The sequence below is a fragment of the Oncorhynchus clarkii genome, unplaced genomic scaffold, assembly GCF_045791955.1.
Source record: "Oncorhynchus clarkii lewisi isolate Uvic-CL-2024 unplaced genomic scaffold, UVic_Ocla_1.0 unplaced_contig_13052_pilon_pilon, whole genome shotgun sequence".
NCBI lineage: Eukaryota > Metazoa > Chordata > Actinopteri > Salmoniformes > Salmonidae > Oncorhynchus > Oncorhynchus clarkii.
The window spans coordinates 98937-112500 of NW_027260973.1; the positions used below are offsets into that span (position 1 = coordinate 98937).

The 13564-nt window shown below is 42.4% G+C and overlaps 1 protein-coding gene across 1 annotated transcript in view; it reads right to left on the minus strand.

Moving 5' to 3' along the window:
* LOC139402743 (low density lipoprotein receptor adapter protein 1-like) overlaps positions 1-9685 on the minus strand; it is a 33617-nt gene extending 23932 nt beyond the window's left edge. The window contains exons 1-3 of the mRNA XM_071146661.1: positions 9571-9685; positions 8972-9114; positions 6654-6766 (exon numbers count right to left, since the gene is read on the minus strand). Of these exons, the coding sequence (XP_071002762.1) occupies positions 6654-6766; positions 8972-9114; positions 9571-9685 (371 nt within the window). The remainder of the gene's footprint in view (positions 1-6653; positions 6767-8971; positions 9115-9570) is intronic.
* Between the last annotated feature and the right edge of the window lie 3879 nt (positions 9686-13564).

Here is a 13564-nt window from a genome sequence, read left to right on the forward strand (position 1 = left end):
CAGGACAATAGGTTAAAACATTAATTCATGTCATATAGCTTGTTATTGCCAGTTGAACGCTAGAGCTGTACTTAACCTGCTTTCAGCCCAACAATGGCAATGCAGACAAGATAATTAGCTAGATTTGGCACACATTTAGCTTCATGATTACCAGCTGGCTGGATGTAAATGGTATTCATCTAGCTAGCCAGCTAGTTGAATAATCCAATAGCTAGCTAGCTAGTTGAATAATCCAATAGCTAGCTAGCTAGTTGAATAATCCAATAGCTAGCCAGCTAGTTGAATAATCCAATAGCTAGCCAGCTAGTTTAATAATCCAATAGCTAGCTAGCTAGTTGAATAATCCAATAGCTAGCTAGCTAGTTGAATAATCCAATAGCTAGCTAGCTAGTTGAATAATCCAATAGCTAGCTAGCTAGTTAACTATCATTTCACACTTAGCACGTGTCCCTATAACATAAAATGGGGTTCGATTTAGCATTCACAGGGACTATTCTCAGTAGCTAGCTAGTTAAAACATGAAAAAGATAATCATCTCATACTTGATTTAGCACAGTGGTTTCCAACCTTTTTCAGGTTAATGCACCATATGTTGATCTGCCCAGAGTACCGCTGATTTGTGCATTTTACAAGTAAACCTTTTTTTTTTTATTTTACCTTTATTTAACTAGGCAAGTCAGTTAAGAACAAATTATTATTTTCAAAGACAGCCTAGGGGCCAGAAAGACAGATTTTTACCTTGTCAGCTCTAGGCTACGCTGTGGTCCTAGTACCCCCTGGTTGGGAACCACTGGTTTAGCACATCAGCAATCAACATTAAACAGCAGAATGCAACTGGCCAGCTCAACGAGCTGTCTTAACGTCGCTTCGTCCCGCAACGAGTCATCTGTAAACAATAGCTCTTTGCGTAATGAAGCAAGCTATAACTGTCTAGCTATATAGCTAACAATTAGATAGCAATGGAAATTACTTTTTTTTTTAAAAACATTTACAGTTGAGACAATAAACATATGTACATGTAGCTATCTTGGTATTTTAACTGTAGGCTCTTACCGGTGTATGGATTATGATGATTCACAGACGGCAGACTGAAACCCTTTCAAAATAAATCTTCACACTCGGCTTCAACCACTCCAAACTGCTTTAGCCACTGAAAACAGCTTTAGTTGATACCAGCAGCTGTATTCAGGACCACACTGGTATTGAAAGCTGTAGCTACACTTTGCATGTAGTCAATGATGAAATGATTAGTAAATCCAATGGGTGGTTCATATATCCACGGTAGCAGAGAGCAGCATTGTGTCATTATCTCAACCAATCATGGCTAGGCAAGATTCAGTATTTTATCCATGTCTAAACAGTTCAGTGATTTCAGATTTGATGTATATATATTTACAGATTACATACAAGTTTGTTATTAAGGCACATGAAAGTTCACATGTTCAAGAAGGCATTTCTGCCTAAAAACGCATTTTAATGAAAAACTCTTTTTTTTTACGTTCAAATGTCCTGTGTGTGTTCAGTGTGTGTTCAGTGTGTGTTCAGTGTGTGTTCAGTGTGGCCAGATTTCTGTAATGGGCACATTTTAATATCAAATAAATATAACTTTATAAGACTACCTCGAGTATATTAAAAGTTGGTATTTTCAAATAAACTACAAAATACTATAACTATTTTCTGCCCAGGTCTGTTAAATACACCTATAAGTGAATTTGTCACAATATTTTTGGCCCCCTAAAATGGGGGGACTATGTGGAAAAAGTGCTGTAATTTCTAAACGGTTCACGATATGGATGAAAATACCCTCAAATTAAAGCTGACAGTCTGCACTTTAGCCTCATAGTCATTGTATCGTTTTAAATCCAAAGTGCTGGAGTACAGAGACAAAACAACAACAAATGTGTCACTGTCCCAGTACTGTTGGAGCTCCCTGTATCTGCCTCCATCACTCCAGTATCCCTGTCTCCTTACCCCTCTACATATCTACCTCCATCACTCCAGTATCCCTGTACCTTGTTAATTTGGTACAGGAACTGACCCCTCTATACAGCTTCTTTCTCATGTTCTTCTTTTTTTTATTGTGTGTTTTTGTTCTACCTTGTTATTTTTAGGGCAAGAAAGGCATTTTCAGTGAACTTGTGCATAAGGACATTAAATCTTAAGGATCGGACCGTTTTCTTTTTAAATGTTTTCCTAAAATGACATACACAAATCTAACTGCCTGTAGCTCAGTAGTTGAAGCAAGGATATGCATATTCTGGATACCATTGGAAAGGAAACACTATGAAGTTTGTGGAAATTTGAAATTAATGTAGGAGAATATAAAACATTACATCTTGTAAAACATAATACAAACACACACAAAAAAAAACATGTTTTTTCTATTTTTTTGTGTCGTTCCATCAGCTTTGAAATGCAAGAGAAAGACCATACATTGAGATAGGAGTCTAGGTGTAATTTAGAAGTTGTCCACAAGATGGCAGCAGTGTGTGTGCAACAGTACAGACTGATCCAGTGAATAATTCCTTCACGACACAATATTTTTGTATCAAGTCGGCCAGGAGTTTGCCCAAATGTGCCGAATTGGTCAATTGATACATTTTCAAGTACATAACTATAGAGAACATACAACAATGTTATGGTAATAAACAACATACATATACACACTCCCAGGAATGTTGGATCATTAGTTTCCCTTCAGATAATACACAAACCGTCACACATCTAGATGGCTAGGGGGGGGGGGGGGGGGGGGGCAGACAGCGGTGCGGTCAAACTGTAGATCCCAGGTCTTACATTTGAATATAAAACATGTATTTTATCAAACAAAAGTATGCTACTGCACTGTTGGTTAAGGGTGTAAAGTTTGATTTGATTACATTTTATCTCTGGGACCCTCAGGCTGTCAAATCAGAGCCAGATTACTGAATGTAAGTACATTATTTACCTTCACATGGGAATGTATCAAAACAGTTGCCGTGATAAGTGTTTTGTTGTTGTAGACTATCCTCAGAAAATAGCGTGGTTTTTACAGTAGCTATTAAAGCAAAATATTGAGAGTGCAGTTAGGTTAACTTCTTGATCCTACTTGGGACGCAGACGTCTCAAGTAGGCACCTGGAAATGCAAATGTGCTACGCTAAATGCTAAATGTACTCGTTAAAACTCAAACTTTCATTAAAATACACATGCAGGGTATTGAATTAAAGCTACACTTGTTGTGAATCTAGCCAACAAGTCAGATTTTTAAAATGCTTTTCGGCGAAAGCATGAGAAGCTATTATCTGATAGCATGCAACACCCCAAAATGCCTGAAGGCGACGTAAACAAAATAATTAGCGTAGCCGGCGCTACACAAAAACGCAGAAATAAAATATAAAACATTCATTACCTTTGATGATATTCTTTGTTGGCACTCCTATATGTCCCATAAACATCACAAATTGGTATTTTTCCCAATTAAATCCGTCCATGAATGCCCAAAATATCCATTTGTATAGCCTGTCTGCATCAGGAAAAAAGCTCTCTTCCAACACGCAACGTCATGTTTAAAAATTATATAAGTTGCCTATATTCTTTGACAAAACACTTCAACCTACTTTTATAACCCAACTTTAGGTATTTGTAAACGTTAATAAGCGATCAAATTGATCACTGGGCGATCTGTATTCAATAGCAGCTACACAAGAAAACAGTGTCCATTTTTCAATCTTCCAAAATCGATTGAGGTAGGCTGGATGGAATCACGGATCTATTGGTAATGTCTCAAAGGATTTTTGTCAATGAAAATGACGTTTTTGGCGACATCGTGTGGAAGCTGTAGGAATTGCATCCGTCTCCATATTAAATTTGGTTTCCTTTAAATAATCCATGAAAGGGGCGCATGGATACTTTTTTCAGATTTCAGTGACCAGTTTTTCTTGCGCTTTTCAATGAAACACACGCTCTGTTATAGTCACAGCCGTGATTTAACCAGTTTTAGAAACTTCAGAGTGTTTTCTATCCACACATACTAATCATATGCATATACTATATTCCTGGCATGAGTAGCAGGACGCTGAAATGTTGCGCGATTTTTAACAGAATGTTCGAAAAAGGAGGGGGTAGGATAAAGACAAGAATGTAAAGCTTTCTGCCCATATAAGACATGTCTATGTCCCGGAATTTGCTGTTATTTACAATGTCATTCTTGTCACATTATCGCATATTGAGCAACAACTGTGCCGGTTTAGCGACACCGATCCCGTAGAGGTTCAATCTTGAAACACACACATATACACACCATCACGTAGGGGGGAGCCTCATCCTCACATACACACAATCACGTAGGGCGGAGCCTCATCCTCACATACACAAAATCACGTAGGGCGGAGGTTTAAGAATAGGGTTAGGGATAGGGATAGGGTTATGGTTACGGATAGGGTTAGGGTTAGGAATAGGGTTTATTACAAATAAAAAACATAACTTATTTACATAAGTATTCAGACCCTTTCCTATGAGACTTGACATTGATCTCAGGTACATCCTGTTTCCATTGATCATCCTTGATATATTTCTACAACTTGATTGGAGTCCACCTGTAGTAAATTCAATTTATTGGACATGATTTGGAAAGGCACACATCTGTCTATATAAGGTCCTACAGTTGACAGTGCATGTCAGAGCAAAAACCAAGCCATGAGGTCAAAGGAATTGTCCGTAGAGCTCCGAGACAGGATTGTGTCGAGGCACAGATCTGGGGAAGGGTACCAAGAACACAGTGGCCTCAATCATCCTTAAATGGAAGAGGTTTAGAACAACCAAGATTCTTCCTAGAGCTGGCAGCCTGGCCAAACTGAGCAATAGGGAGATAAGGGCCTTGGTCAGGGAGGTGACCAAGAACCCGATGGTCACTCTGACAGAGCTCCAGAGTTCCTCTGTGGAGATGGGAGAACCTTCCAGAATGACAACCATCTCTGCAGCATTCTACCAATCAGGCCTTTATGGTAGAGTGGCCAGACGGAAGCCACTCCTCACTAAAAGGCACATGACAGCCCTATTGGAGTTAAAGGACTTTCAGAAAATGAAAAACAAGATTCTCTGGTCTGATGAAACCAAGTGTTACGGATACAGGTGTCCTGTGTGTATTTGTTTTCTCTCCTTCTGCCCTAGTCACAGGTGCCACTCATTAGTCGCCAATCAGTCGCTAATCTGAAGACACACCTGCTCCTTTTCCCTTACCAAATCACATCCTTTCCCTTGGTTTAAATGAAACCCAATCAGTTGTCTCTGGAGATCTCTATTTTGTTTTTGTGCCTACATCTCACTTTGTCCGTTATCCTGTGAGTATCTATTGTTGTGGTGTTTGACCTATGCCGAGACCCTACTGGGCTGAAACCCTACTGAGCTGAGACACTACTGGGCTGAGACCCACTGTGGCTGAGACCCTACTGAGCTGAGACCCTACAGAGCTGAGACCCTACTGAGCTGAGACCCTACTGGGCTGAGACCCTACTGGGCTGAGACCCTTCTAAGCTGAGACCCTACTGGGCTGAGACCCTACTGAGCTGAGACCCGCTGTGGCTGAGACCCTACTGAGCTGAGACCCTACTGAGCTGAGACCCTACAGAACTGAGACCCTACTGATCTGAGACCCTACTGAGCTGAGACACTACAGAGCTGAGACCCTACTGGGCTGAGACGTTCTCTATGATGTCATTATGATGTCATATTGTTTACCTGTATATGGAGACGTTCTCTATGATGTCATTATGATGTCATATTGTTTACCTGTATATGGATAAGTTCTCTATGATGTCATTATGATGTCGTATTGTTTACCTGTATATGGAGACGTTCTCTATGATGTCATTATGATGTCGTATTGTTTACCTGTATATGGAGACGTTCTCTATGATGTCATTATGATGTCGTATTGTTTACCTGTATATGGAGACGTTCTCTATGATGTCATTATGATGTCGTATTGTTTACCTGTATATGGAGACGTTCTCTATGATGTCATTATGATGTCGTATTGTTTACCTGTATATGGAGACGTTCTCTATGATGTCATTATGATGTTGTATTGTTTACCTGTATATGGAGACGTTCTCTATGATGTCATTATGATGTCGTATTGTTTACCTGTATATGGAGACGTTCTCTATGATGTCATTATGATGTCGTATTGTTTACCTGTATATGGAGACGTTCTCTATGATGTCATTAGGATGTCGTATTGTTTACCTGTATATGGAGACGTTCTCTATGATGTAATTATGATGTCGTATTGTTTACCTGTATATGGAGACGTTCTCTATGATGTCGTATTGTTTACCTGTATATGAGACGTCTATGATGTCATTATGATGTCGTATTGTTTACCTGTATATGACGTTCTCTATGATGCCGGCATGGCCTTTTTTTGCCTTTACCTCCCTTATCTCACCTCATTTGCTCACATCGTATATAGACTTGTTTATACTGTACTATTGACTGTATGTCTGTTTTTCTCCATGTGTAACTCTGTGTCGTTGTATGTGTCGAACTGCTATGCTTTGTCTTGGCCAGAGGTCGCAATTGTAAATGAGAACTTGTTCCCAACTTGCCTACCTGGTTAAATAAAGGTGAAATAAAAAATAAATGAAATAAAAATGATGTTTTATTGTTTACCTGTATATGGAGACGTTCTCTATGAGGTCCAGTGTCTCTGTGTCAGTGATGATGATTCCTTTAGGAGAGATGGTCAAGGTCACCTTACGGAACTTCTTAGCACTGGCCCGGGCCTGGGATGACGCAAACACACACAAGAAGGAATTATAATCTGGCTGTGTCCACAATCACATCCTATTCCATATACTTCGCTAAACATTTAGTGCACCACATAGGGAGTAGCTACCAAAGTAGTGCACTATATAGGGAGTAGCTACCAAAGTAGTGCACTATGGAGGGAGTAGCTAGGAGAGGAGAAAAAAAGAGGAAGAAAGGAAGAGAGGGGAAGAGAGGAGAGGAGAGAGAGGAAGAGGAGAGGACAGGAGAGGACAGAAGGAGAGGAGGAAAGGAAGAGAGGAAGAGAGGAGAGGAGAGAGAGGAAGAGGAGAGGACAGGAGAGGACAGAAGGAGAGGAGGAAAGGAAGAGAGGAAGAGAGGAGAGGAGAGAGAGGAAGAGGAGAGGACAGGAGAGGACAGAAGGAGAGGAGGAAAGGAAGAGAGGAAGAGAGGAGAGGAGAGAGAGGAAGAGGAGGAGAGGAGAGAGAGGTGTGGCCTCCATCCCCTGTAGACAATAACAGTATCATGGAACTAACAGGCCTCCTCTCTGTATACAACAGTAGCATGGAGCTAACAGGCCTCCTCCCTGTAGACAATAACAGTATCATGGAACTAACAGGCCTCCTCTCTGTAGACAACAGTAGCATGGAGCTAACAGGCCTCCTCCCTGTAGACACTAACAGTAGCATGGAGCTAACAGGCCTCCTCCCTGGAGACATTAACAGTATCATGGAACTAACAGGCCTCCTCTCTGTAGACACTAACAGTAGCATGGAGCTAACAGGCCTCCTCCCTGGAGACATTAACAGTATCATGGAGCTAACAGGCCTCCTCTCTGTAGACAATAACAGTAGCATGGAACTAACAGGCCTCCTCTCTTTAGACATTAACAGTAGCATGGAAATAACAGGCCTCCTCCCTGTAGACACTAACAGGCCTCCTCCCTGTAGACACTAACAGGCCTCCTCCCTGTAGACACTAACAGGCCTCCTCCCTGTAGACACTAACAGGCCTCCTCCCTGTAGACACTAACAGGCCTCCTCCCTGTAGACACTAACAGTAGCATGGAGCTAACAGGCCTCTTCCCTGTAGACACTAACAGGCCTCCTCCCTGTAGACACTAACAGGCCTCCTCCCTGTAGACACTAACAGGCCTCCTCCCTGTAGACACTAACAGGCCTCCTCCCTGTAGACACTAACAGGCCTCCTCCCTGTAGACACTAACAGTAGCATGGAGCTAACAGGCCTCTTCCCTGTAGACACTAACAGGCCTCCTCCCTGTAGACACTAACAGTAGCATGGAGCTAACAGGCCTCTTCCCTGTAGACACTAACAGGCCTCCTCCCTGTAGACACTAACAGTAGCATGGAGCTAACAGGCCTCTTCCCTGTAGACACTAACAGGCCTCCTCCCTGTAGACACTAACAGTAGCATGGAGCTAACAGGCCTCTTCCCTGTAGACACTAACAGGCCTCCTCCCTGTAGACACTAACAGTAGCATGGAGCTAACAGGCCTCCTCTCTGTAGACACTAACAGTAGCATGGAGCTAACAGTATTTTAACAAAGCATATGTAAAATCAGAGATGGAGGCAATAGTGTTATAATGAGAAGTGAGGATGTTGTTTTAAGCGATGGTTGTTTTACTGTCATTATTTAAAGTATTAGTAGGTTATCTTTCTGCCAGGTTCAGTCCCTGGGTTTAGATGTAACCTCAGCTGATGGAAAATGACTGGCAAACAATTATCATAATAAATCTGTTTAGGATGCTTGGTTTCCAAGGGAACTGGGAGACAATTGACTTCCGGTGTTATTTCTCCTTCTACAGTAACAATTGAATCTTACTCCAGCCAGCTGGTCTGGCTGGGGGTCTGGTTGAGTTGTGTGTGAGTGAGTGAGTGAGTGAGTGAGTGAGTGAGTGAGTGAGTGAGAGAAAGAGAGAGAGAAACTGGGGGTCATTTAAATGCTTTCATGTGTATTTGTCCCAGTAGGTGGTTATAGAAATAACAGTTTGATTACAGCTTCAGAAAACATAATAAAAAATATAAAAAAATAGTAAAACAGCCTAGTGTTAAAAAGGTTTGGCAGACAGACAGACAGACAGACAGACAGACAGACAGGCAGACAGACAGACAGACAGACAGACAGGCAGGCAGGCAGGCAGGCAGGCAGGCAGGCAGGCAGGCAGACAGGCAGACAGGCAGGCAGACAGGCCATAACTCACCGTAGAGACTATCCTGTGTATAGCTGCAGCGGCCATGTCCTCTCCTTTAGGCTGTCCCACCAGAGTCATCCCCAGGTACTTGACCTGGAAAACCATCCCTTCCAATAGGGTCTCCTTGGTGTCTGTCCAGTTCTCCGGCAGCTCTGATTGGACAGAAAACACAACGCGTGTACAATTAATGGGATGTGATTGGACAAATGGTTAAAAGTTTAATTTGTGATTGGGGACGAAATGTGATTGGTGGAAATACAGTATCGAAAGCAAAATATCAACCAATGTAAATATAGCAAAAAATACCATGTATGTACACTGAACAAAAATATAAACGTAACATGCAACAATTTCAGAGATTTTACTGAGTTCCAGTTCACATCTATTTAGTTATTTATCTATTTATTTCACACGACTGGGAATACAGATATGCATCTGTTGGTCATAGATGCCTTTAAAAAGGTAGGGGCGTGGAGCAGAAAAACCAGTCAGTGTGTGGTGTGACCACCAATTGCTTCATGCAGTGTGACACATAGAGTTGTTCAGGCTGTTGATTTGTGGCCTGTGGAATGTTGTCCCACTCCTCTCCAATGGCTATGTGAAGTTGCTGGATGTTGGCCTGAACTGGAACACGCTGTCGTACACGTCAATCCAGAGCATCCCAAACATGCTCAATGGGTGACATGACTGGTGCGTGTGCAGGCCATTGAAGAACTGGGACATTTTCAGCTTCCAGGGATGGTGTACAGATCCTTGCGACATGGGGCTGTGCATTATCATGCTGAAACATGAGGTGATGACGGAGGATGAATGGCACGACAATGGCCCTCAGGATGTTGTCACGGTATCTCTGTGCATTCAAATTGCCATTGATAAAATCCAATTGTGTTTGTTGTCCGTAGCTTATACCTGCCCATATCATAACTCCACCATGGGGAACTCTGTTCACAATGTTGACATCAGCAAACCACTCGCCCACACAACAACATACATGCTGTCTGCCATCTGCTCAGTACATTTGAAACCGGGATTCATCCCTAAAGAACGTCTCCAGTGTGCCAGTGGCCATCGAAGGTGAGCATTTTCCCACTGAAGTCGGGTTACGACGCCAAACTACAGTCAGGTTAAGACCCTGGTGAGGACGACGAGCACGCAGAGGAGTTTCACTGAGATGGTTTGTGGAGAGTGACCTGTTGCCACGAGAAAAGGGCAACCAGTGAAGAACAAACACCATTGTAAATACAACCCATATTTATGCTAATTTATTTTCCCTTGTGTACTTTAACCATTTGTACATTGTTAAAACACTGTATATATATATAATATGACATTTGTAATGTCTTTATTGTTTTGAAACTTCTGTATGTGTAATGTTTACTGTTAATTTTTATTGTTTATTTCACTTTATATATTCACTTTATATACTATCTACCTCACTTGCTTTGGCAATGTTAACACATGTTTCCCATGCCAATAAAGCCCTTGAATTGAATTGAATTGAATTGAATTGAATTGAGTGGCTGAAGAAGCTGAATGTGGAGGTCCTGGGCTGGCATGTTACACTTGACCTGCGGTTGTGAGGCCGGTTGGATGTACTGCCAAATTCTCTAAAATGAAATTAGTAGAGAAAATAACTTTAAATTATCTGGCAACTGTTCTGGTGGACATTCCTGCAGTCAGCATGCCAATTGCACGCTCCTTCAAAACTTGAGACATTGTGTTGTTTGACATAACTGCACATTTTAGAGTGGCCATTTATTGTCCCCAGCGCAAGGTGCACCTGTGTAATGACCATGCTGTTGTATCAGCTTCTTGATATGCAACAGCTGTCAGGAGGGATGGATTATCTTGAGAAAGGAGAAGTACTCACTAACAAGGAGAAATTCTCACTAACAGTGATGTAAACACATTTCTGCATAAAATGGAGAGAAAGACAAATACGCTTCTCGTGCATATGGAACATTTCTGGTTACTGTCAGCCATTGCCAAGCTGATCTGACCCATTCTGATGACATACGTTACAGCCTCATTCTATAATTTATCAAAAAAAAAAAATCTTAATCAGTCTACACACAATACCGCATAATGACAAAACTAACAGGTTTTAAAAAATTTGGGCAAATATTAATCAGAAAGTGCATGCAATTTTTATTTATTTTATAAAAACCTGTTTTCGCGTCATCGTTATGGGGTATTATGTGTAGATTGACGAGGATTTTTATATATTTAATCCATTTAGAATAAGGCTGTAACGTAACAAAATGTGGAATTTTTTTAATTTTACCATTATTTAACTAGGCAAGTCAGTTAAGAACAAATTCTTATTTTCAATGACGGCCTAGGAACAGTGGATTAACTGCCTGTTCAGGGGGCAGAACAACAGATTGATAAATGAAGCTAAAGCAGCCAAAGAAGAAACACACGTTGTTGTTTTTTTTAAAAGTTCGAGCGCGATAATAAATGCATCGGTTTGCTTCTAATATTTCCGTATGTGTGTTTTATTTTTTTCCATTTCTCACGCGGGGCCTGATGTGGTTATTTCAATGAAAACACTGGAGAACAATGGTTTTCTTCCTTGGTAGGTTTTGAAATAAAAAAGTAACATCACTCCTGTATAATTTATTGTACGTTCAGGAGAATCGATTCTCACTGCAACTTCACCAGACAGCCCCTGAATTCACTCCCCCACTGTGAACCTCAACGTCAGATTTTGTGGTAATTTGACCTGACTGCTAGCCATGGTGCTAAATATCCAATATTGCCAGTATTGAAAAGGGCAAATATGTATTGCACGGCTCCCCTCAAAAGGTCTCTTCCAGTGAAACAGGTTGTGAACCCCACCCTAGACAGATACTGTAGGCTGTAGACAGGGTGGGGGTGGGGATGGAGTAGACAGATACTGTAGATAGGGTGGAGTGGGGATGGAGTAGACAGATGCTGTAGGCAGTAGACAATGTGGAGTGGGGATGGAGTAGACAGATGCTGTAGACTGTAGATACTGTGGAGTGGGGATGGAGTAGACAGATGCTGTAGATAGGGTGGAGTGGGGATGGAGTAGACAGATGCTGTAGATAGGGTGAAGTGGGGATGGAGTAGACAGATGCTGTAGGCTGTAGATACTGTGGAGTGGGGATGGAGTAGACAGATACTGTAGGCTGTAGATAGGGTGGAGTGGGGATGGAGTAGACAGATACTGTAGGCTGTAGATAGGGTGGGGATGGAGTAGACAGATACTGTAGATAGGGTGGAGTGGGGATGGAGTAGACAGATGCTGTAGATAGGGGTGGAGTGGGGATGGAGTAGACAGATGCTGTAGATAGGTTGAAGTGGGGATGGAGTAGAGAGATACTGTACACTGTGGAGTGGGGATGGAGTAGACAGATGCTGTAGATAGGGTGGGATGGAGTAGACAGATGCTGTAGGCAAGGGGACTGTGGAGGGAAGCCTGGTACACAGTGGGGAGTGAATTGGGGTTGTTGGTGTGAAGCTGGGTACACAGTGGGGAGGGAATGGGGGTTGTTGGTGTGAAGCTGGGTACACAGTGGGGAGTGAATGGGGGTTGTTGGTGTGAAGCTGGGTACACAGTGGAGAGGGAATGGGGGTTGTTGGTGTGAAGCTGGGTACACAGTGGGGAGTGAATGGGGGTTGTTGGTGTGAAGCTGGGTACACAGTGGGGAGTGAATGGGGGTTGTTGGTGTGAAGCTGGGTACACAGTGGGGAGTGAATGGGGGTTGCGGGGGGAAGCTGGGTATACAGAGAGCTTAACATATCCCTCAGTGGCACCTGGACACCGGACTGACCCCTGTAACTGGGTTCACCAGCTCTGTAGACTGTCCACAGGACTCAAACCTGCCAACCCAAGATCAGCTGAACCTATACCACCATATGAAATCTAAAATGTCACTTAGTCATGAGCCAGCTCACTAACTGGCAAACAGAGAGCAAATGGAAAACATACTACAAAAAGTGATGATCTTTCCAAACACTTTCTCTCACCTACTGAACTATGATGGAATGTGGCGGATGGAAGGGAGAGAGAGAGAGAGAGAGAGAGAGAGAGAGAGAGAGAGAGAGAGAGAGAGAGAGAGAGAGAGAGAGAGAAAGAGAGAGAAATGCAGAGACATTACAGTAGAGAGTTCCAACATGCTGCTGTCCTGTACCATTGGAGCACCCCATGCAGGCTGAGCCATCTGTTACAGAGCAGCACAGACCCACACTAGATGTTTGGGAGGAGAACACAGAACGCCTCCCTCCCTCTCTCTGGGCCTTTGAAAACATCTCCCTCCCCCTTATATACACCGCTCTCTGACTCTCTCTTCTACACCTCCCCATCCCTCCCTCCCTCCCTCCCTCCCAGTACCTCAGCCCACACCTCTAAACCATATTACTGAATATTATATCTCAGCTAGGGGCTTTTCAGAACAGGTATATACAGTGCCTTGCGAAAGTATTCGGCCCCCTTGAACTTTGCGACCTTTTGCCACATTTCAGGCTTCAAACATAAAGATATAAAACTGTATTTTTTTGTGAAGAATCAACAACAAGTGGGACACAATCATGAAGTGGAACGACATTTATTGGATATTTCAAACTTTTTTAACA